Source organism: Crinia signifera, chromosome 3 (genome assembly GCF_055691185.1).
Source record: "Crinia signifera chromosome 3, ASM5569118v1, whole genome shotgun sequence".
Classification (NCBI taxonomy): domain Eukaryota; kingdom Metazoa; phylum Chordata; class Amphibia; order Anura; family Myobatrachidae; genus Crinia; species Crinia signifera.
The window spans coordinates 244993989-245017251 of record NC_139219.1 but is presented as its reverse complement, the minus strand read 5'-3'; the positions used below and the strand labels follow the sequence as shown (position 1 = coordinate 245017251).

Genomic DNA, 23263 nt, shown 5'->3' with positions numbered 1-23263 from the left:
GCGCATAGGCTTCAATGTTAAAATCTTTTAACATTGAAGCCTATGGGGAAATCGTGGGCATCGCGTCGGGACCAATGTTAATGGTCCCGACCGACGCGATGCCCCCGATTTTTTTTTTTTTTTTTACCTTTGCCGGCAAAATGGACCTGATTTCAAAGGAAATCGGGTCCATCGTTGGGATCGTGTACCTTAACTTAAAGGTACACGATCCCAACGATTGTGGCCGTGCTAGGAAACAAGTACCGAAGCTTCTTTCCGTTAGCAGTCCATCACCTGAACAATCCAATCAAAGCGAATGCAATCCCAATATCAACAGCCAAACAACGTGTCCCTACTTGGCGACCTGACCACCATAGTCATAGCTAGAAATGGAATGCATGTAATGTCTTTATGTAATATATGTAATGTCTCCCCCCCCCCCCCCCTTTTCATCCCTGCTTAATGCTGCACTGTAATCCACAAAAAATACATAGTGTGCGCAAGCATACATGGCCAATAAAGTTGATTCTATTCTATATTGTGCAGAGCTTTACAGGGAATATTTGAACATTCACAGCAGTCCCTGCCCCAAATAAATTGTGCGTGGGTTTAAACCCACACACAATTTATTCTAGAGTTCATTATGTTGGAAGCAAATTCACCTACCATGCTGTAAGACCGTAATGCTAACCATTACACCATCCATGCTGGCTTATCCCAGGATCCAACCGGTCCTGATCCCAAGATTGCCCACCCTACCTAGCATGGTATCATCATGCGGTCACCTGCTTTTATGGTACTTATTGTGCCCCTCAGTCCACCAGTCACACAGGCTAGGAAATACTAAACGATGGCGATGATCCTCTGTTTTCATATTGGTCTTACTGGTCGTATGCCGCAGGACTAATTAGCACACAGGCAGAATGCATCCTGCACATGTGGATGGTCCTGAATCTAAAGTGTAGATGTCCAAGATATCCAATGTTTCCGTCTTTTATCCAACTTTTCTCAGGGATGTATGAAGTATGAAATGTGTGTATGTCATATAATGCCTTACAGTATATGATGATGCCTTTTTCACTTGTATGATTTTATAGACGTGTACTAGGATTATATGATTTGGAAAATTACGTTTTTTTTCCATCACACTGATCATCTGTATTTGTTTTGCAGGATATTGACTGGGTTCAGACCGAGAAGCATGTGTTTGAGCAAGCCTCGAACCACCCTTTCCTCGTTGGATTGCACTCCTGCTTCCAAACAGAAAGCAGGTAATACTTCATGTGTTTTATTGACCTGAGGCCGATTCCTAGTGCGGATGATGTACTGAATAAATATAGACCACAGCTTGTGCCTGCTCACTGCTGTATTGATATATGGCTTATAGCTCATTTGCACCAAGATCACATCTTTTCCAGCTACAAGTGAAGGTGCACAAATGAACTGATTCAAGTGTTGGCTGCTTTTATTGTATGCATATAATGTTACGAATGTAGTTTGCTGGAATCTATGATCTGCAAATGTTATTTGTTCTTAAGAATAGGTTTGCCACCTAGCAACAGCTGGTGGGCTGGGGTTGTAAGCACCCTGATTCTCCGCTATAAGGCAGGTGTGAGAAATCACTAGCCTACTGACACTAAGGTATTCCATGCCGGTGCAAGCGGCCTGCGAGGGGGTTAAACTGCGAGGATCACAGAAAACCAGTGATCCTCGCAGTTTAACCCCCGCGCCGGCCGCTCACACTATGCAACGTTCCGGGGGAATCCTCGCCGTCACAGAACTGCGAGGATTCCCCTAAACTGCGAGAGCCGCGGTTAGTGCAGCAAACTCGCTGTAATTAGCCTCGATTCTCGCAGCTTTTGGAGGCACATACGCCAATTCTCCCTCGCTCAAAAAACGGAGCGAGGGGGAATTTGCGTATGAGGGGGGTCAGTTGAATACTGACAGGGTGAGTGGTGACTGCGAGCAAAAAGTCCTGCTCGCAGTCACCGCTCGCCCACGGCATTAAGGGGTAAATTTACTGAAGGGTGAATTTTTGGAAGTGGGAAGTGAGTACCTATATCGGATTCGGTATGGAATCCCTGCGGGTGGAATCCCAGCGTTCAAAATCCCGACGCTGGAATTCTGACCACCGAAATCCCGACAAGGGGGGACGCTCGCGGGCCCAGTGCCTCGCTACGCTCGGCATGCTAATTTATTCTCCCTCTATGGGTGTCGTGGACACCCACGGAGGGAGAAAGTTTGAGGATTTCGGCGGTCGGGAATCCGGTGTCAGGATTTTGAATGCCAGGATTCCGACTGCTGGGAAATTGACTGCACCCGCCTATATCAACCAATCATATTTTGCTTGTTATTTATCTATCACCTACAGGATAATAGCTAGATTCTGATTGGTTTCTATGGGCAAATCTCTCGCTTCTAAAAACTCACAATTTAGTAAATTTAGCCTAAAGACTGGGTACACACCTGACAAATCTGTCAGTGGACCTAACTTCCTGCTGACTGAACGGCCATTTAAGGTATATACTTACCAATCAGAGAAACAATATTTTGGTTCTTGTCATACATCTGCAGGGTTATATGAATTTTCCCACCCATTTGTGAAGTCTACCCCTGCTACAAGTGTTGACTCCTCATCTACCACAGGAGAGGGATTTGGGGACCAATCGATATTGGGAAGTACCAGCAATGAGTTTATCATGAGACCCTAGTGTTCCTTCTAGGAACTGGGCAGGGCGGTGCTGCATGGGGACAGCATAAAGGGGGCAGACCGGGCCCATTGATGTCACTGTTTTGGGCGAGCCACCGTCACGTAAGGAGGCTTGCCGGACCCGCAGACATCACCAAAAGTGGAGGGCGCTGGGCTTCCCCATGCTTCCAGCAGGGACAGGCAGCAGGATGTTTTAGCAGGTGCTGCTAGAGGGACAGGGCACATTTCGTCCTTTTAAAAAATTGGGCAGGACGCTGAAACAGCCTAGCGGGAACACTATTACCCTTGAATTAAATTTTGGGTCTTGGTCAATCTAGCTATTATCCTCTAGGTCAGGTATGTCCAAACTATGGCCCATCAGCAGTTGTGTAACTACAAGTCCCATCATGCCTTGCCACAGTTTTGCTATTAGGGAATGCTAAAACTATGGCAAGGCATGCTGGGATGTGTAGTTTTATAACAGCTGGAGGGCCACAGTTTGTACATGCCTGTTCTAGGTGATATGACTGATGTTTCCTTCTGCTGCATATATAGCTAATGTGTACCCAATGTTTAGCTGGGTACACAGTATGCGATGTGTACCCAGCTGATATGTCAGCCTGGTTCCTGGATACAGTAATGAAGGAAGAAATGACCCACAACTAAGTTCTTCATTTGCATACACCCACTCGCTAGCGTTATCACCTGATTGGCTGTGCAGCAGGGCCAACCAGGGAACATCGCTACAAACCGCAGGCACCCGCAAATCAGGCATACATACTGAGCTATGGTAATTATTTATGACCCTTTATTATTTTAATAGCGCGCACACATTCTGCAGCACTTTTTCAGAAAATATTTGGTCATTCACATAAGTCCCTGCCCTAGTGGAGTTTGCAATTTATACACCCTACCACATGTTCACATACATTAACTTTATAGTTAATTCTGTTGAGACAACCTTCCAGTATATTTTTTGGATTGTGGGAGGAAACCGGAGTACCCGCAGGAAACCCACGCAGGTACAGGGACAATATACAAACTCCACACATGTAGGGTCAAGTTGGGAATCAAGTCCAAAAACTTGCTGTGAGTGAGTCCGTAATGCTGTCCGTTACAATGTCCGTGCTGCCCAGAGCCGGATTTTCCACAATGCAACATAGGGCCTGCCTAGGGCCCAGCAGGTCCCAAGAGGCCCCATAAAGATACCCCGGCCTTCCCAAACATTCCCAGAGGAGCGTTGAGCTCCTACTACATGATGTCATGGCATCAGATAGACCTGCCCAAATTCCCAAAGTTCCTTTTGAATGTTCTTTGATAGGTTAAAAAAATGCTTGGACACACAAAATGGTTTCATCCACTCTACTGCATGTGCTATGAATTGTGTGATTGTATCTTGCATGGGGTCCCATGAGGTCAAAATTCACCTCTGGTGCTGCCTGATTTGACGTTATTCGGCTAGAGACTACAAATCAGGCTAAAATTATCTGTGTACCCAACTTTAGACTGCATCCTTCTTTGCTGATTTAGTAATGGGGTGTACACACAGGCTCGGTCTGGGTGCTTTTGGCTTAGTCAAAATCAAGATGCTGCCACCCCCAGCTACTTCAGCCAATGCATACAGGCAAATACAGTGTGCAGCGACTAGTCGAAATTGACTTGCCTGCGAAGTCTGTTTTACTGGGCGATAGCGATGCCACGAACCGCTATTGCCCGCGGTATACACTTGCAGCGATTTTGACTAGTCACCCCATGTGTCCACCCCCTATGTCCTTGATGGCTAACCATGACACTCCAGCTGTTGTTGAACTACACATTACAGCATGCTCTGCATCAGATTTAACATGGCCAAAATAGAAAAACTGAAGCAGAGCATGCTGGGATGTGTAGTTTAAAAGCATGTGGAGTGTCAAGGTTAGCCACCAAGGGCCTATGTAGTAGCCCTACTAACTGATTGTGTGTGTGTGTGTGTGTGTGTGTGTGTGTGTGTGTGTGTGTGTGTGTGTGTGTGTGTGTGTGTGACCTGTGCACATCCTAGCCTTCTGGGCAGAGCCAGTAACAAGGTTAGTGGTGTTGAGCTTATTTCTTCTTCTGCATAATGACATGGACATGATGGCTGCTGGATGACCTCCCGACAGTATGAGAAAGTCCCCAACCTGCGGTCAATCTATTAAGAGCAGCAATATATCTATCTCTATCTATCTATCTATCTATCTATCCATCATGCGTGAATATTAAATCACCTTTTTGCACTAAAGCCGAGAATGCTGCCTCATCATTCCTTTACTACAGAAGGACTACAGGACTACAAGGACCAGAAAAGAGGGCACCAGGTTTTATTTATCTATCTATCTATCTATATATATATATATATATCTATATCTATATCTATCTATCTATCTATCTATCTATCTATCTATCTGACATCCAGCAGGGGATCGGGGCTCTACAGCCCGTGCGGTCATCCAGATTGAAGCAGGGAAGTCTTGTCACTGCTGCCCTTTTCCCTCCCATTGCGCCTGCCCCTTCCTGTGACGCAAGCTGTTGCTACTACACTGGGGGTTGGAGGATGGCCGCGCACCGGAGGGAGATACCCGCAGAGTTTTACATATAGATATATCGGATCTGAAACATTGTGGGTGCTAAAAAGCACCCACGATGTGCCCATGATGGCTCAGATTCCGATGTATCTTATGTTCAGCAGGTCCAACCATCTGATCCAATCCGATGAGCACGGGAACGCACATCAGATTGGATCAGATGTCACAAACATACGATTTTGGCCCGATTTCATCCGATTTATCGGCCCAAAGTGCCAAAATCAGGTGAAATCTGCCCAAAATCGCATTGTGTATGGGGGCCTTTACTTTTGGGCTTGTATCAGTGTCTGCTGCTGCAACTGTCTTATTTACCATGTGTTTGTCCTAATTTGTATTTTAAATCACTATTTTCTTGGCTTTTTGCTCATCTATGTATGGTCAGGTGCTGCGGAACCCTTTATGGTGCCATATAAATAAACAATATTAAATAATAAAAATCTTTAAAAAAATGAAGAAACCAGGTCACAGACCTTTTTTAAAAAAAAAAAAATATAACTATAATATATGAAAAGTATATCTAAAATGAAACCTGAAATTTAGCTAAATGGGCAGTTGGAGGAACTGTACAGGCTCATTTTACCTACAACAGACACTGCCATGTTGTGATTGGACCAGTAATTCAGAGAATGCAGCCTCCATTCGTTAGTAATTAGTGACATTGCTGAGAGGGGAGGGGCTGCATCTGCTGCGGATCATACACACGATCTCTGCTTAGTGTTACTGAAGCTGCTAATGGGAATGGCTAATTGTCCACATAATTGTACAAAAGGTAAATATAGAAGCGTTAATTACTGTATTAATCTGAGAACACACCTGAACAACTCGCCGATCATCCAACATTTCAGCGGGCTTTCCATTAATGGGATCCTGTGTTCCTGCATACGCACTGTGTGCAACCATCATGCATGATGCCTGTGTGTACTCCACATTGCATAGCACTATGAGGCATGCAGCACATCATATAGGCCGTTGCTATGACTGATGTATACAAAGGAAAGCTTGGGAGTACACACTACACTATGGTTGTGCAGACGCCACTGGTACTTTCATTGCATCACAAATATTGTGTGTACCTAGGTTTTGTGTGATGTACAAATTATTTCCAATAATCCTTGAACATGAGAAACCTAAAACACATTACATATAAAATGAACCCATATTCACAATGTTAGTAGAGCATTCTATTCTATATAAATAGCGGACACTGTGGATATGGTTGAATCTTATATGTAATGTCCTATAGATTTAGGATAAAGAAATCCTGAGTAATTACTTTCATACTGTTCTTGGCCAATGCAATCACTATGATTACGAACAGTACGCAATTGAAGAGAGGGTCCTTAAAAAGCCCTTCTCTCCTGTGATACATACTGTTACAATTAGCTACTACAGTTTCTATGCAACCCAAAGTTCAAGTTCATCTATGACTGGAGTATTGCTCTATTTTATATTGACATGTACACCCAATGCAGACCATTAAAAAGCCCTATCTTGCTGTAGTATACACTGTTGCTATGCACTACTGCAACTATTGTGCTAGGGAGCTTTCATTTGCATTATTAACTTGTGATCCAGCGTTTCACTAATTTGCTTTGACATGTATTGTTATAGAGCGAAGCAATTACCCCCCAAAAATGGGCTTGATAACAATATATTTTACTTTTTATGACACAAACCAGTAACCTTCTATGGAAGGTGCATTGTAATAAATGCAGAAATTCGGATTGAATGAAGCAATCTTTATGGTTAACTTATTCCTAAATAATTGCAATTACTGTTGATATTTCACTTAATAAGAAGTATACATTTGTGTATAGATTATTACTGATAAAAAATAGAGATCTAGAGAAAGATGTATAGATATGCTGAAAATAATGAGAATTAGCGCTCTCTAGTGTTATAGGTTTGTGTGTTCAGTGGCTAGTGATAATGGCCCTTATTCTAATCTGTGCGGTACGGCCCGCGTGCGGCCGTACCGCCGATGTTTTCACTCTGCACATGCGCAGAGGTCACTCTGCGCATGTGCAGGCGAAATCGCCGCACACAAAAATTATACGCCGCAAAGGGGGCGTATAGGGGCGTGAGGGGCTTGATAGCCTCATTTACCTATGTATACGCCCAGCGTTTCATGGGCGTTCCCATGCAAACGCGGGGCGTATGCATGGTAATGAGGCTATGACGCCAGTGATGGGGGCGGAAAGCTGACATCGCCGGATGTCAGCTCTCCGCCCAAATACAAGCTTTCACACGGACGATTGTCCGTGTGGTCTAAGCTTGCGTGAGCTGGTGGAGCGTGCGGCCCTGCCTTCGATGGTCGTCGACCATCGAATGCAGGGGGCAGCTCCCACCATGGTGGAGGCGTACGCCCCACCATTTTCATGCGGATCGCCAGCCGTCCGCGTACGGACGGCCGTGGCGATCCGTCTTGTAGGCGGGGTTTGGTTTGTGCGGCCGGAGCAACGTATGCGGCTCCGGCCGCACAGATCAGAATAAGGGCCCATATGCGTACAGTGTATAAAATAAGTGTGCTCATCAATAATCACAATGATCTCTTCTCAAGACGTGGTTACCAGGATCTACCCGGATAGTGACAAATTTGACCTTCTGACCAGTGTCTAAACGTGTTCCAAGTTCCTCATACGTCACAATGTGCAATTTAAAGAGAAACTCTGATTAGAATTAAAACAGAAGTTGTATTAAAGTGCATAACCTTTTTTAACACTCTCCTGATGAAGTCCAGCCCAGAAGGAAGGGATGAAACGCGTTGAGTCCTCTACCTCAGCACCAGCACTTTATCCCACTGCATGTGTAAGCTATATTTTAATTTTTTATGAACTTTTACAAAACTCCTGTTTTATTTCTAATTGGTTAGTTTTTATTTAAATTGCGCATTGTGAAGTATGAGCAGTTTGGGACACGTTTGGAAAACCAGTCAGAAGATCAAGTTTGTGGTTACCAGTATCTAACCCGATAGTGACAAATTCCTGAGATGACATTACTGTGATTATTGATGAGCACACTTTTATTTATACACGAAACGCATATTATCACTAGCCACTGAACACACAAATCTATTACACTATTTCTCATTATTTTCAGCACCTAAACCCGAGGAGAAAACACAACAACGTTTCTTAGGGAGAACCCTTAGCAGCCACCTGTCACACAGGACTGTGTATTAGAGAAAGGACTACCTCTGAGGTGAAGTACCGCCAGTGACCACTAGAGGCCACTCATCAGACCAAAATACTCCTGAACAGAAAGTGAAAGCAAAATGATCTGTTTCGAACTTGCTGGATATGGCGAGAGGGAGCTGTGAAGACAGAGATTGGCGCTGCAGGTTGCCACACTTGACCAGACTATCTCCCCTTTTGTGATGGAACTTTTCCACGTAGCATTAATAACAGTGTATTGATTTTTGATTGCTCTAAAACAATCTAATTGGATACTAATAATGAATCTGTTTAACCCATGTGTTATATTAGGTCAACAGTGTCTAGCTTGGCATCAGGTCGACACACAAAAAGGTCGACATGGGGTTTCCAATTTTTGGGAGTGTGTGGTGTCACTATAGTCACCTGAGCAATATGACTCCCAATTAGTGTAACCTATCGCTCACCATGCTTTGGATACTGCTGCATGCAGCACACTTTTATTGTTCACGTTGAGGGTACAGTTTGAAAATATTCATAAAATTTTTAGAAAAATCACCGAAACTAATGTTGACTTTTTCATGTGTCGACATAAAAATGTTGACCATATGTATCAACCTCACATCAGGTTAACATTTTAATTATTACGTTACATTTTATCTGTATTTAGATTTCATAAGTGAAAGTACTCTTATGTTATGTCTATTTACCCGAAGCTACAGCTAACAAAGGAGTCCTGCGTATGCATGAGTGCGAGTGTGCAAATCCTGAAAATGATTTGATATTGGCTTGTATTCAGCATGTGACGTGCACGCATAGAAAATGTATGTATACATAACCATATACTTGTTTATAAGACTTCGTTTGGTCTTGTTTCAGACTCTTCTTTGTTATTGAATATGTAAATGGTGGAGATCTGATGTTTCACATGCAACGTCAAAGGAAGCTTCCAGAGGAGCATGCAAGGTCAGTCTTAAATAAAGGCAATCCTTTATTTACCGTATATACTCGAATATAAGCCGACCCGAATATAAGCCGAGGCACCTAATTTTACCCCAAAAACCTGGGAAAAATCATTGACCCGAGTATAAGCCTAGGGTGGGAAATGCAGCAGCCAACTGACAACTTCAAATCCTGCCGCCATGAATTACAATAAAATCACTGCAAATCTGGGTAACTGGAAACACCAGTACTTCTGCCAGGTGAAGGCCCCCATGCATCAGAGATGTACTGGGGGCAATGGGCTAATGCTAGCTAGAAAGTACAGTATAATGACAGGAGCACTATCTGTCTTCAGAACACACAGAAAGGCAACCTGACTGGCAAGCCCCCTGTGACAAGATTCTGACAGTCAGGTTGCCTCTCTGTGTGTTCTGAAGACAGATAGTGCTCCTGTCAATAATAACATTTATACAAAGAGCACAGCAGCCAAACCAGCAACACCTGGTTTCCCCAAAGTTCCCCTGAAGTGAGGCAGTAATGACTGTAAGATGAGGAGGCTTACCAAGGTGATATATGGCAACAGCAGTGTATAACAGCAGTAGCTGTGACAAGTAGGCTCCTCAGAATCTCATAGGGCATCACATATGCCTCCTGATCTAAGCACATCAGCAGCCTGTGTGTAAACGCCACCTCCAATATGGCCGACGCTAGCCTTCTGGGAAAAGGGAGACCTGGAGATATAAACTCCAGTCTACCCGCTAGTGGCACCGATGTGGGGCAGAAGGAGTCACCTAAGGAGTGGACGGGGGATCAGCTTACCCCTCACAGCAGGTCCCGGCTGTCAGGAAGCTCCGGATTGCCGCGCACGGCCGCGGACGACCATACGGAGCTCTGGAGGCAAATGCAGGGCACTGGAGTCCCCGGCTCTGCAGAACGTGGAGGCCGCAACATGCAGGGACAAGTCACGTCATCCCCCGGCTCTGCGTCTGATACCCCCTTGAACCGGAGAGCTGGAACAGCTGGTATGCAGCAGCCGGGGGCTAGATAGATGTGCTGGGGAAATGGTTAAAGAACAGGAGCTCTGCTGAGTGACTCGAGTATAAGCCGAGGAGGGATTTTTCAGCATAAAAAATGTGCTGAAAAACTCGGCTTATACTCGAGTATATACGGTATCTGTATCAAAGGTTGCCTGAAAAAAATGGCTTTATAGTGACCAATAACCTGTTTCCTTATAGGGGATCTGCAGAAAACAGAGGTGGCTGTGCCCATTGTCTTGAGCTTCAACTGCTCAAATTATTATTATTATTTTTTTTAAGTTTCCTATATAGCACACACATATTCTGCAGCGCTTTACAGAGAATATTTGATCATTTACATCAGTCCCCGCCCCAGTAGAGCTTACAATCTATATTCCCTACCACATGTACACACACCGATATTCTAGGGTTAATTTTGTTGGGAGCCAATTAACCTAACAGTATATTTTTGGATTGTGGGAGGAAACCCACGCAAGTACGAGGAGAATATACAAACTCCACACAGGACCATGGTAGGAAACAAACCCATGACCTCAGTGCTGTGAGGCAGTAATGCTAACCGTTACACCATCCGTGCTGCCCAAATGAAAACAAAGTGCTACCTGTGTAAAATAATATTTAATAATAGAGATGTAATATACTGAAGTAATTTAGGGTGGGATGTACTAAAGGGAAAATGCAGTAAAACGGGGGTTTTACCGCATTTTCCTATGTACCATTACCCATCCGCCCCGATTCAGCATGGCAGGGTATCGCCACCCTCTGGGTGGCGATACCCTAAAGAAGCCTGTGGGCTTCTATCGCTGCCGCCGTCCGCACGCCCCCCCCCCCCCCCCCCCCCTCCCCCCCTCCCTCCCATCCTTCTTTGATCTCCTCCTCCCCCAGCAGGTGTCACAGCCGGCAGGACATCCGGCTTCAGGGGGGAGGAGGAGACGCAGGGGGACACTGCCAGCCGCCGGGATGTGACGGAGACCCCCGCAGACCACATCACAGGTATCGCGGGGGTCTCCGTCACCGCAACCCGATGCTAGCCGCATATGTTAGTACATATGCGGCAGCATCGCGGCGAAGGGCGGCGATGTATATTAATACATCCCGCCCTTAGACTGTTTATTTCCTCATTTTATGTTTTTTTGCGTATCCCCTTTCTCTGCTAGGGCTGATGCCTCTACACAATCTCACTATTTGTGTTGCACATTGGATAGAGAAACAGAGCTCTCCTAACTGAATTTATGAGCATATGTCACAATATATTTTTGTGCAGCAGTAACATAAGATTGTATTAGTGACCTTTGTTACAAAAAACGGCTGCATTCTAGGAGAACAGTTAATCTTTACTGTAATGTTAAAGAGAATGTGATGTTTTTGTTTGCATGTGTGGTGGGTAGCAAAGACATTTACATATCAGAAAGCAATCATAATTGAAGGATTTATTTCACTGTTATTATGTGCTGTGCCATATTTCCTTGTGGGTAATAGACTTGTGCTTTCCTCTCTCTAGGTTTTACTCTGCAGAAATCAGTCTGGCATTAAACTACCTCCACGAGCGAGGAATTATTTATAGGGATTTAAAGCTGGACAATGTCTTATTGGATTCTGAAGGGCACATAAAACTCACTGACTATGGCATGTGCAAGGTGAGGAGAATGGTTTATGTCCATTGAAGCACGTTCCTTCCCTGTCCATAATCCGTCCAAGCAAACAAACCACTATATCACCTATCATATATTGAATGGAAAATAAGAAATTGCCCCTATTCGGTTTGAGCTATTTGATGAAATTAGATGAAATATATTATTTTCATATAGGATGTAAGTTCTTTCAACGAGTGCCCAGTTCTATTGAAGGGGGACCCAAAGGATTTCACTGTTGTATAAGTGCATTCCCCAGCATGGGTACTCACAAAGTCACTGTTCTAGACCTTTACGATATCTGGGAACAATGTACAGTAGATGTTTTTTTTTTTTTCCAGGTTATATGCAGTGTATGTGTAGATATACAGTATATTCATTGTTGCACTTGAAAATACTCTTTGAAACTAGGGTGCCTCATTCTTTCTGTGTTATATGGTGCTGGAGATAGGGACTTCAATACCTTTTTTTTACTTTTACAGTCCATACCCGTCCAGTGTCAAAGCAGTTTAACTATTATTGTGCCTCCAGCATGATATTACCCCTGTATAATAATTGTGGCTGTCCCATTTTATTTCTATACACTTGAGTAGGTTAAAAGATTATTGATCCAACAGCAGATGTGATTGCTTTTCCACACTCACAATATATTTTTCCTTGGTGTTTGGTAAATGCTACACTGTGGTGCTTTTTGCTAAAATATGAATGAGTTACATTGGTTAATCGTGTGTGTGTGTGTGTGTGTGTGTGTTTAGATTTATTTTATTTTTTAAAAAGGAGAGATTTAAAATGGCTACTCATGATTTCCCAATGTTTTTGTTCTTGTGTGCGGGTGTAAGATCTAGATTTGAGTAAAATACAGTATAATAACAGAGAGGACTGAATATTTTCATTACTATAATCCGATTATTTTTTATTTTATATTATTTGCAGCGATATACCAATGTAGCAATGCTCTTTGTTGCCTGGGAATATGCATTGAGGCATGCTGCATGGCACGCCAGAGTCGCACCTGGCGATCACATGCAGCGTTTAAGGACGTGCACTTGCATCATAGTAGCGGGCAGACTGGCTGCACCAGTGATGTTTCTATGTGTAATCATCATGGCAAAGCTGAGCATGGCTACATCTGTAGTTTGCCAATGTGTTTCAGCCAGCTGGGTTGTGCCCAGATTTTCCCCTTTTGGTTTTCAGCCAATTTAAGCATTTGTGGGTCTCTCCTTTCCTGTTCTGCTATTTCCCTGTGTGCAGATCTGATCTGCTTCATGTTTTGTGTTTACTTCCCCACCCCCAACTGCTTCTTCCTTTGTCCTCCAGCTGCTTATTGCTTCTTATGCTGTATTTCTCCCTGACATATATCCCCTGTGGTTCTGTTATCACAGAATCATCTGCTGCTCTTGCCCACACCCTCTCTCTGCTTTTTCTTGCTGCATCTATCTTTTTTTATTTTTTATTAATCAAAGGAATGTTGCTGGCTACATTTTTCATTTCTCCAAATGGATGACTCTGGAGCCATGGGGTGTAGAACCCGGCCAGGAACAATTGATTTTATATTTCTTTAATCATTAATTATGCCTCCATAGTGACTGTAATTCACTATGTATGGTGCTACAAGGAGGTGTCACCTCTGCTCTCTATTGGAATACCTCCAGGAGGGTGTACCTGTCACTACCACCTCACTCTGTGGGACTTCCTCCAGAGGGTGGTCCTGTCACTACCACCTCACTATGGGACTTCCTCCAGGAGGGTAAGCTGTTCTCATCACTACCAACTCATTCTTTATAGGACTTCCTCCAGGAGGGTGTACCTGTCACTACCACCTCACTCTCTATGGGACTTCCTCCGGAGGGTGGTCCTGTCACTACCACCTCACTATGAGACTTCCTCCAGGAGGGTATGCTGTTCTCATCACTACCAACTCATTCTTTATAGGACTTCCTCCAGGAGGGTGTACCTGTCACTACCACCTCACTCTCTATGGGACTTCCTCCGGAGGGTGGTCCTGTCACTACCACCTCACTCTGTGGGACTTCCTCCGGAGGGTGGTCCTGTCACTACCACCTCACTATGAGACTTCCTCCAGGAGGGTAAGCTGTTCTCATCACTACCAACTCATTCTTTATAGGACTTCCTCCAGGAGGGTGTACCTGTCACTACCAGCTTACTCTCTATGGGAATTCCTCCGGAGGGTGGTCCTGTCACTACCACCTCACTATGAGACTTCCTCCAGGAGGGTATGCTGTTCTCATCACTACCAACTCATTCTTTATAGGACTTCCTCCAGGAGGGTGTACCTGTCACTACCACCTCACTCTCTATGGGACTTCCTCCGGAGGGTGGTCCTGTCACTACCACCTCACTATGGGACTTCCTTCAGGAGGGGCTGTTCTCATCACTACCAACTCATTCTTTATAGGACTTCCGGTACTTGTGACTTATCTGGGCGCCCGATTTTCTTCATCGCACCTAAAAATCACGTCAAATCGCATCGCATACAATCAGATTGCATGCGATGCGATTTGCCGCGATTTTAATATGTGAAGGCACCCAGATGCCTGTTTCATATGTGAAATGGCCCCCCAGACCCCATTTTTAATTGTATACCCACCCTGATGGCTAAATGCCCCCCATTGTTAACGCCACCCCACTATCAACGCCAACCCGAAGCGCGGCGGTACGCGTCCGCCGATCTTTTCATACCCCCACTATCCACGTCGACGTGGAGTTGATTTTATATAGGGTGGCGAGCTACGGGCTCGCTGCGCTTGCCACACTATATAAAGTCAACTCCACGCCGATGTGGATAGTGGGGGTATGAAAAGGTCGCCACGCTTCGGGTTGGCGTTGATAGTGGGGTGGCTTTAACAATGGAGGTTATTTAGCCATCAGGGTGGGTATACAATTAAAAATGGGGTCTGGGGGGTAATTTCACATATGAAACAGGAATCTGGGTGCCTGTACATATTAAAATTGCATCAAATCGCATCGCATGCAATACAATAGCATACAATTAGGGATGCCAATCCCGGGGCATTTTTTCAATCCCGGATTTCGGGATTGAAAAATGCTCAATCCCGGGATTCTCGGGATCCCGGGATTGGCATCCCTAAAAGAAAAACATGCCCTGTCCACCCGTTTAATCGACATGGCGGGGGGGGGGTGGACATGGGCGGGCATTGACAAGGGGTGGGCGAGCGGGCGGGCATCGACAAGGGGTGGGCGAGCGGGCGGGCATCGACATGGGGTGGGCGAGCGGGCGGGCATCGACATGGGCGGGCGGGCATCGACATGGGCGGGCATCGACATGGGCGGACGGGCGGGCATCGACATGGGCGGGCATCGACATGGGCGGGCGGGCGGACAGAGCAGCGCTGCAGCCCCGCAGATTACAGTACCTTACATAGGCGGGCTGGAGAACATAGCGCTGCGGACGGTGAGGGGAGGAGGTCAGTGCGGCCGGAAGCAGTCACCTCCTGTGATAGGCTGCTGTGGCCTGCGCAGCGTGACAGTCAGAGGTCACGCTGCGCAGGCCGCACGCCGGGGTCGGGAACAGCCGGGCAGCTTCTGAGCGGGTGCTCAGAAGCTGCTCGGCATTAGACTGCGCGTGCGCAGTCTAATCCCGAAATCCCGGGATTGGATACTCCAATCCCGGGATTGAAATCCCGGACATTTTGGGGCCAAATCCCGGGATCCCGCCGATCCCGATCCCGGGATTGGCCACCCTACATACAATGCAACGTGATTTTCTCTTCAAGGGAAATCACGTCAAATCACATCAAATCGCATGCTTAGGGTACTGGCATACAATTTCAACATCGGGCGCCCAGATAAGTCACAAGTACCGGACTTCCTCCAGGAGGGTGTACCTGTCACTACCACCTCACACTCTCTGTGGGACTTCCTCCAGGAGGGTGTACCTGTCACTACCACCCCACTCTGTGGGACTTCCTCCAGGAGGGTGTACCTGTCACTTCCACCTCACTCTCTGTGGGACTTCCTCCAGGAGGGTGGTCCTGTCACTACCATCTTGTACACTATGCTGCTTCCTCATCATCTGTGGAGAACTGTTCTCCAATAACCCAGCTAAGGAAAATGACTATTGTATATCTATTGAGAGAGGAGTTTAAGTTGCTGTCAGTACAGATAACTAGGGATAGCACAGAGGAAACTATGCAGTGTCTCTGATGCTGGAAAGGACATCAGAAAGGCAGGCTGTAAGTCAAGCAAGACTTTACTAAGTACTGCTGGGCATAGCAAATGGTAAAGTGTGTCAAGCGTGGCTGTAAAGGAACCTGGCCTGAAGCATGGCGAGTGAAGCGGTACACTAATTGGGTAACCACGTGCTCAGGTGTCGACATTTTCACCAAAGAATCATAAAAAAATCGTGTCAACCTATTGACGGTCGACATTTTGGGGTCGACCTTGACCTTGTCTATCACATTTTCTGGGCTTAGTTAATTAAATAGATGGTTTCCGACTGAGGGGAAAAGAGGGTGAAGATTTGGGGCTTAGCATCAGTTTTCTTGCCCAAACTCCCGGCCAACCTTCATACCATAGAGCAGTGGTTCCCAAACTGTGTGCCGTGGCTCCCTGGGGTGCCTCGGGACACTTACATGGGTGCCACGGGTTGGTGGTCCAGGACCAATTCAAATTAATTTTTAATTTGTGATCAATTATTTGTGGACAAAACCAGTGCTGGTGGCTGCCAATCATAAAATATGTACAATCAGAAGCAAATCCTGCCCTTTACCACATAACTGAACCTAAGAAACACATAAAAACACAATCTACTTCATGATATATATTTTTGGTGGGGCCTAGGGGTGCCGTGGAAAAATTCTGCTACTATAGGGTGCCGTGATTCTAAAAAGATTGGGAACCCCTGCCATAGAGTATTGTTCAGTTTCAGAGAAAATAACACATTCTCTTTCCTTACTCCTGATAACGCTGTGTCTGCATATTCAGTTTTTCCTCGTCTTTCATTTTATCATTCTCTCTTTCTACAATTGATGGAAACCGTTTTAGAGCAAGCAGCTGACTAGTTTCATTATTCCTAGTGTACAATAATTCCCAATCATGACAGGGCAGTATGGGTGGTGCAATGGTTAGCATTGCTGCCCCACTGCACTGAGGTCATGGTTTTGGTTCTTACTATGGCCCCCACTGTTCGTGTGCGCGTGTGCGTGTGTGTGTGTGTGCGTGTGTGTGTGTGTGCGTGTGTGTGTGTGCGTGTGTGTGTGTGTGTGTGTGTGTGTGTGTGTGTGTGAGAAACCTGCTTTGCACATGATAGTTTTTACAATTGCACATAATAGTTCATCTACAAAAACATGTAGCATTCATCTAGAATTGGTTGTAAGGTTGTAGCTGTTCTGCCAGATAACTCGTACTACTGGGCTGGTGGGTAGACCCTTTCCTTCCTTGAATTAAAATGAAACCATTCCATCAGGCTTTAAATGCATAGATGAACAGTATAATTTTTCTGACTTTCCTTCTTTGTGTTCTACAGGAAGGGTTACGGCCTGGAGATACAACTAGCACGTTCTGTGGAACACCGAATTACATCGCTCCTGAAATCTTGAGAGGCGAAGATTATGGTAATGTATTATCCATCAGGTCACGTTTCTGGAGAACCATAAATATCTGCAGAGTGCACTGTGTGATTGCAGCTCCTTGTCTCCATGAGCTATGGTTGTGACTTGATCATTTCCTCCTTATCCTTTGTGCTGCTTGTTTTTCCTTCATTTATCCCACTAGAGGTGAAAGTTGGTGATTCCAGCTAATGCACCATTGCCAGAAATGGGAAGTATTTTCTTAGCTGCGTTGAGCAGGGGTTGCTATGATTTTCTTGTGTAAATTATATATTATTATTCTGGATTACCCCCACTGCGTACTTCCAAAGCTTTGTATCTGCTGTTTTTGTTTTAGCAGAAAGACTAAAATTCTAGAAACACTGAACAATGCTTATTAATTCAAGGTCTATTTTGCCTTCAAAGCAATAAATTTTGTCATGCAAGCTTTGAATGCTGCCATAACTGTAAATCAGGCTTGGAAGCACCATCTAGTATTTCCATGTACACATTTTTTCCATCAGCTGCATTTTCTACTTAAATTTAAAGTAACCCTACTGGATTGTATGTCCTAGGGTTCCTAAAAGTTTAAGTGTGCATTGCGCGCCTCATCCCCACCTTACATTTTCCCAAGTGCCCCAAAACTTCTATTGTGTTGGGGAACTGTGAATACTATACTGTTCGGAGTCTTTATTTTCTACACTGTTCTCTGTAACACTGGTTCTCCAGCTTCTGTGGAACTATAAGGCTGACAGGGCATGCTGGGAACTTATGGAGTAATGTTGCGGTTTTCTACTGCGGATTATTCTATATGTCCATTTTTATATGTACTACTATTTACATTGTTTTCATTATATGGATCACTTTTTACATATTAAGCAGAGGAGCCATTAAGTATAGCTGATCGTTTTTTTTTTTTTTTTTTTTTTCTCTCCTGAAAGGCTTTAGTGTGGACTGGTGGGCGCTAGGTGTGTTGATGTTTGAGATGATGGCTGGGCGGTCACCATTCGATATTGTTGGAAGTTCAGACAATCCAGATCAAAACACTGAGGATTTCCTTTTTCAAGGTACAAGTGTAAAGTTATTTTGGGATATATTTAACTTGAAACCAAAGTAATTACATTTTTAAATTGTAAAAGGCCTATATTGGCCAGGAAATTTCATTGAGGTAAAAAAAACGTATCTTATGAAAATAATATTATGCGGTCTAGTAAATGTGGCAAATTGAATTGCTGTGTGTTATATTGTTTTATTAGTTTTACATTTATTGTTATTTTTACTTCTAGTCATACTGGAAAAACAAATTCGAATCCCCAGATCATTGTCTGTGAAAGCAGCAAGTGTGCTTAAAAGCTTTCTCAACAAGGTGAGTTCAATTAAACTTAACCGAATACAAACTTTTCAAAATGTTCCTTCCTTCCACTCTGCTCTGTGGGCAGAACTGTGTTTCTCCACATCTGGTGGACATGCCCTTGCATTGTCCCATTTTGGAAAAAGGTGATCTCCTTTATTAATTTTCGCTCTGTACACCCTATATCCCTGTATGGTGGGATCTATATCCTCTTCTGTAATTTTTTTTACGGCTGACGGGAAATACCAGTTCACCCGGAATGGCAGGGGAAGCATGAAAGAAGGCCACACAAAGTTTACCCTTGTGAGCTCTGTTCGCTCACCGCGCTTCAGTCCCATTACTAAAAGGAATAGATGGCGGCCTGGATAAAGAAATTATTGTTCCACCATCCTTGCTGCTGCCACATGGTATGATCCATTGGTCACATGGTCCAAACTACATTCAGTCAAGTGGAACTAGCTGCAACCATCCCGGTACCCATGGTCCTTCCTACTCTTCCGTAATATCCGTGATGTTAGACCACCTTTAGGTAAATTATTTTCACATGTCCTTGTTGCAGCTTAATATTTGATCACTAGAAATTGGAATTCCACCGATCCCCCTTACAATTTTTGCCCTTAGAAAGTGTCTGGTATATCACATCCATGAACAGTATTACCTACACATCAAACCCCCATAAATTTCACTATATCAAACCCCTCTGGTATCGACCAGAGAATTGTCACTGCCCACCATCCCTGCCTCATGGTCCTCCTCGCTGGCTTACAGGCCTTACAATTTGCTTTATTTTCTTATTGTTCTCGTTTGCCAATTACTGTGTTTTTTTGTGTAAACACCCCCCCCCCCCCCCCCTTTTTTTTTTTTTTTTCCTTTTATCATTTCAGTTTTGTAAATCCACACAATACAAAGCACTGTACATTGTTTATTTGATTTAATTTGTTGATGGTGCTTTTTTCTGTCCCCCGTACAAATAGAGTTTACAAAAACAAAACTGAATACAAAGGCACTTTGCTAACAAGAACTTCCCCCATATGTTTCATGTAATGGATTGATCATTAGGTACATCAGTATGGAGATATGTATGCCACCAAGTTCTTTAACACACTCATCAACCATATTTGGAAAGGTTGACACAATATGGCTAAATCCGATGTATGCTTTCCAAATTATGAATGGCAAATTTCTGTGCAAGATTTTTAAAGATCTGACAGCTGGAAGGGTTATGAAACCAATACTACACACATCAGCCTCCATTACTTTAATGTTAGGTTTTCATCCTACAGAATTAGGGGGGTATTCAATCTCCCGCAGCCGTCTCCTGACGGGGAAGATGTCTGCGGGGCCCTATTAAATGCGGTCTTCCCTGACGGCATTGAACAGGGGATCTCGGCAGAATGTGCGGCTCGTTCTGCACGGCCAGGAATTGATGAGCTGCAGCTGGCCTCTTCCCAGCCGCAGCTAGCGGTCACGCCCCCTTCTTGTCCCGCTGCAGTCGGGACATTGAATCTCACCTGCAAATTCTCGGTCGAGCAGACTGAGAACGGGACAGGGTCACGGCTGTCGAGCTGGCCCTCTACAGCCGTGACCCAAAATTTAATAAACACCCCCCCCTCCTTTACTCTGAGAACATCACCGTAAAGCAAGACTGAACTGCAGGGTGATGGCTGAGTATCTGACAGCATGAAAACTGCTGAACCATAACAGGATGATATGAAAGCTTGCTAAATATCATGATCCACAATGCTACTGGGAGAAGATTCTGAGGAGAAATGAAAGTCGCATGACAACTTAATTTCTGGGCATAAATGTTACATTACACAAAAACACACATACCTTCACCTTTCTTGTTTCCGTCAAGGTTCGATATCTCTGATAACATACATCTGATTTTTCTATATTGTGTCCACCTTTCCAAAAATAGTGAATGTTTGCAAAGCTATATAGAATTGTTGATGAACTCTTAAAGCATTACTATATAATAACTATCCTAATGATCATGCCACCTTAATCTTAACTGTTGTATCATACTTGCCTACCTGACCCTCTCCATGAGGGAGAAAATGCTCTGTTCCTGGTCTTCCCTGGTAATGTATGATTGCCATCACCTGTGGGGAGCTAGGGAATTGATAAGAGAATTTTCGGTACTTGTTTCCTAGCACGGCCACAATCGCATTGATCTTGTGCCCTTAATAGTGGTATGCAATGGCCCCTGACGCGATGGACCCGATTTCCCATTGAAATGCATTGAAAAGTTAAAAAATCGCGTCGGTCGCGTTGCATGCGGCTAAATAAGCATTAAATGGTCCCGACGCAATGCCCCCGATTTCCCATAGGGAACAATGTTAAATGGCTCAATTTACCCAAATCAACAGGGAACAATGTTAAATGGTCCAGAAACCCCCAAAAACACCCCTGAACAGTGAAATGGCCCCCCAAAATTAGTTAACGCCACCCCACGATCAACGTGAACCCGAAGCGTGGCGAGCGCAGCGGTACGCGTCCTCCGACCTTTTCATACCCCCACTATCCACGTCGGCGTGGAGTTGAGAATAGAATAGTGTGGCGAGCGCAGCGAGCCACCGAGCCCGAAGCGCTGCGAGCCCGAAGCGTGGTAAACGCGTCCCCTCGTGGGCTTCACAGGTGTCCGCATCGCCACGGACACCTGTGAAGCCCGCGAGGGGACGCGTATAACTGTGAAGGTATCCGCGGCCCCTCGCGGGGCTCGCCACGCTTCGGGCTCGGTGGCTCGCTGCGCTCGCCACACTATTCTATTCTCAACTCCACGCCGACGTGGATAGTGGGGGTATGAAAAGGTCGGAGGACGCGTACCGCCGCCCCTCGCGGGCTCGCTGCGCTCACCACGCTTCGGGTTCACGTTGATCGTGGGGTGGCCATTTCACTGTTCTGGGGTGTTTTGGGGGGTTTCTGTACCATTTAACATTGTTCCCTGTTCATTTGGGTAAATTGAGGCATTTAACATTGTTCCCTATGGGAAATCGGGGGCATCGCGTCGGGACCATCGCATGCGATTTTTTAGCACGCATGCGATGCGACCCATGAGATTTTTTTTTACCTGCGATGCCCCAGATTAGAATCGGTGTGGCCGTGCTAGGAAACAAGTACCGAATTTTCTCCCTCATGGAGAGGGTCAGGTAGGCAAGTATGTGTTGTATTCAACCAGGCATAATCTGTTTACTCTAATGGGCCCTATACACATGCCGATGTGTGCAGGGCTACCTAGCTATGCTAGGTCGGGCTGTGCTGCGCCGCTATCGCATAGCACACAGAGCTGACAGCCCACACACAGAGCGAGCTGTCAGCTCTGTGTGCTAAGCGAGCAGACAGCGCCAGTGTTCTCCGGTGGGAGAACACTGCCGATGCCGAGATTGATGGACACTGTCCATCAATCTCGGCCAGCGATAAAGACGCGCGGAGACGCGCACGGCTGCCGATACAGCCCCCACACATACACCGATGTAAGGGCATTTGCTAAGCAACTTTGCCAAACTAAGCAAAATCGCTTAGAAAATGCCTTAATATCGGCATGTGTGTAGGCCGTATAAATTGTGTTTAATATAACACACAAATCTGACAGTGATCAATTAATTAGTAATGATATAGGAAACTGTTGAGATGGGTAAAACATTTGTAGTTCAGCAAACCTGGGACAGATCAGTAAGATATGGTGCTTATCTCTGATAAAGTATATAAGGGAAGGTTATTAATTTGTGTGATAGTAGAATATTCATTATGCATAGGATTATATATGGCTAAGTATGTTCATACATTCCCTCTTTAATATAAATCTATAATCTCTATGTATAATGACAGACATGTTAACATACAAGTGCAGCTTTCTTTCTGGTACTGTACATCCATTTAATCTATGTTCTCAATGAACTTTCTTGTTGGTTTAACCCTCAGGAACCAAAGGATCGTCTTGGGTGCCATCCACAGACAGGATTTGCAGATATCCAGGGTCATCAATTCTTTCGTAATGTTGACTGGGACCTTGTAAGTGCACTTTGAGGGAATCAAATTTGTGTCCTTATTTAAGCAATGTGTATCTTCTTAATGCAGGCTTCTGTATAGTCTGTAATACTCTATAGCCTTACATATAGAGTGGTCTGATATCTGATGTTCTGAACAACAATTACAAAATCAGGAATATGCAGAATGTATGGATCTTTTTGTATAGAAGTTCAGTAATATACATAAAGAAATGTGCAGCATATTTACCCCCCTGTCCCAGGGAGTAGTAAGCAAAGGACGTCTGATGTTAGTGCCGTTTCCCCATCAAGTGTCCCCTTACCAC

At 44.8% G+C, this 23263-nt stretch overlaps 1 protein-coding gene across 2 annotated transcripts in view; it reads left to right on the top strand.

Moving 5' to 3' along the window:
• PRKCI (protein kinase C iota) overlaps positions 1-23263 on the top strand; it is a 135096-nt gene that overhangs the window by 95640 nt on the left and 16193 nt on the right. For both annotated transcript variants that reach the window (XM_083177791.1, XM_083177792.1), the window contains exons 10-16: positions 1153-1250; positions 9300-9386; positions 11901-12036; positions 17537-17624; positions 18539-18664; positions 18884-18963; positions 22873-22962. In XM_083177791.1, the coding sequence (XP_083033917.1) occupies positions 1153-1250; positions 9300-9386; positions 11901-12036; positions 17537-17624; positions 18539-18664; positions 18884-18963; positions 22873-22962 (705 nt within the window). The remainder of the gene's footprint in view (positions 1-1152; positions 1251-9299; positions 9387-11900; positions 12037-17536; positions 17625-18538; positions 18665-18883; positions 18964-22872; positions 22963-23263) is intronic.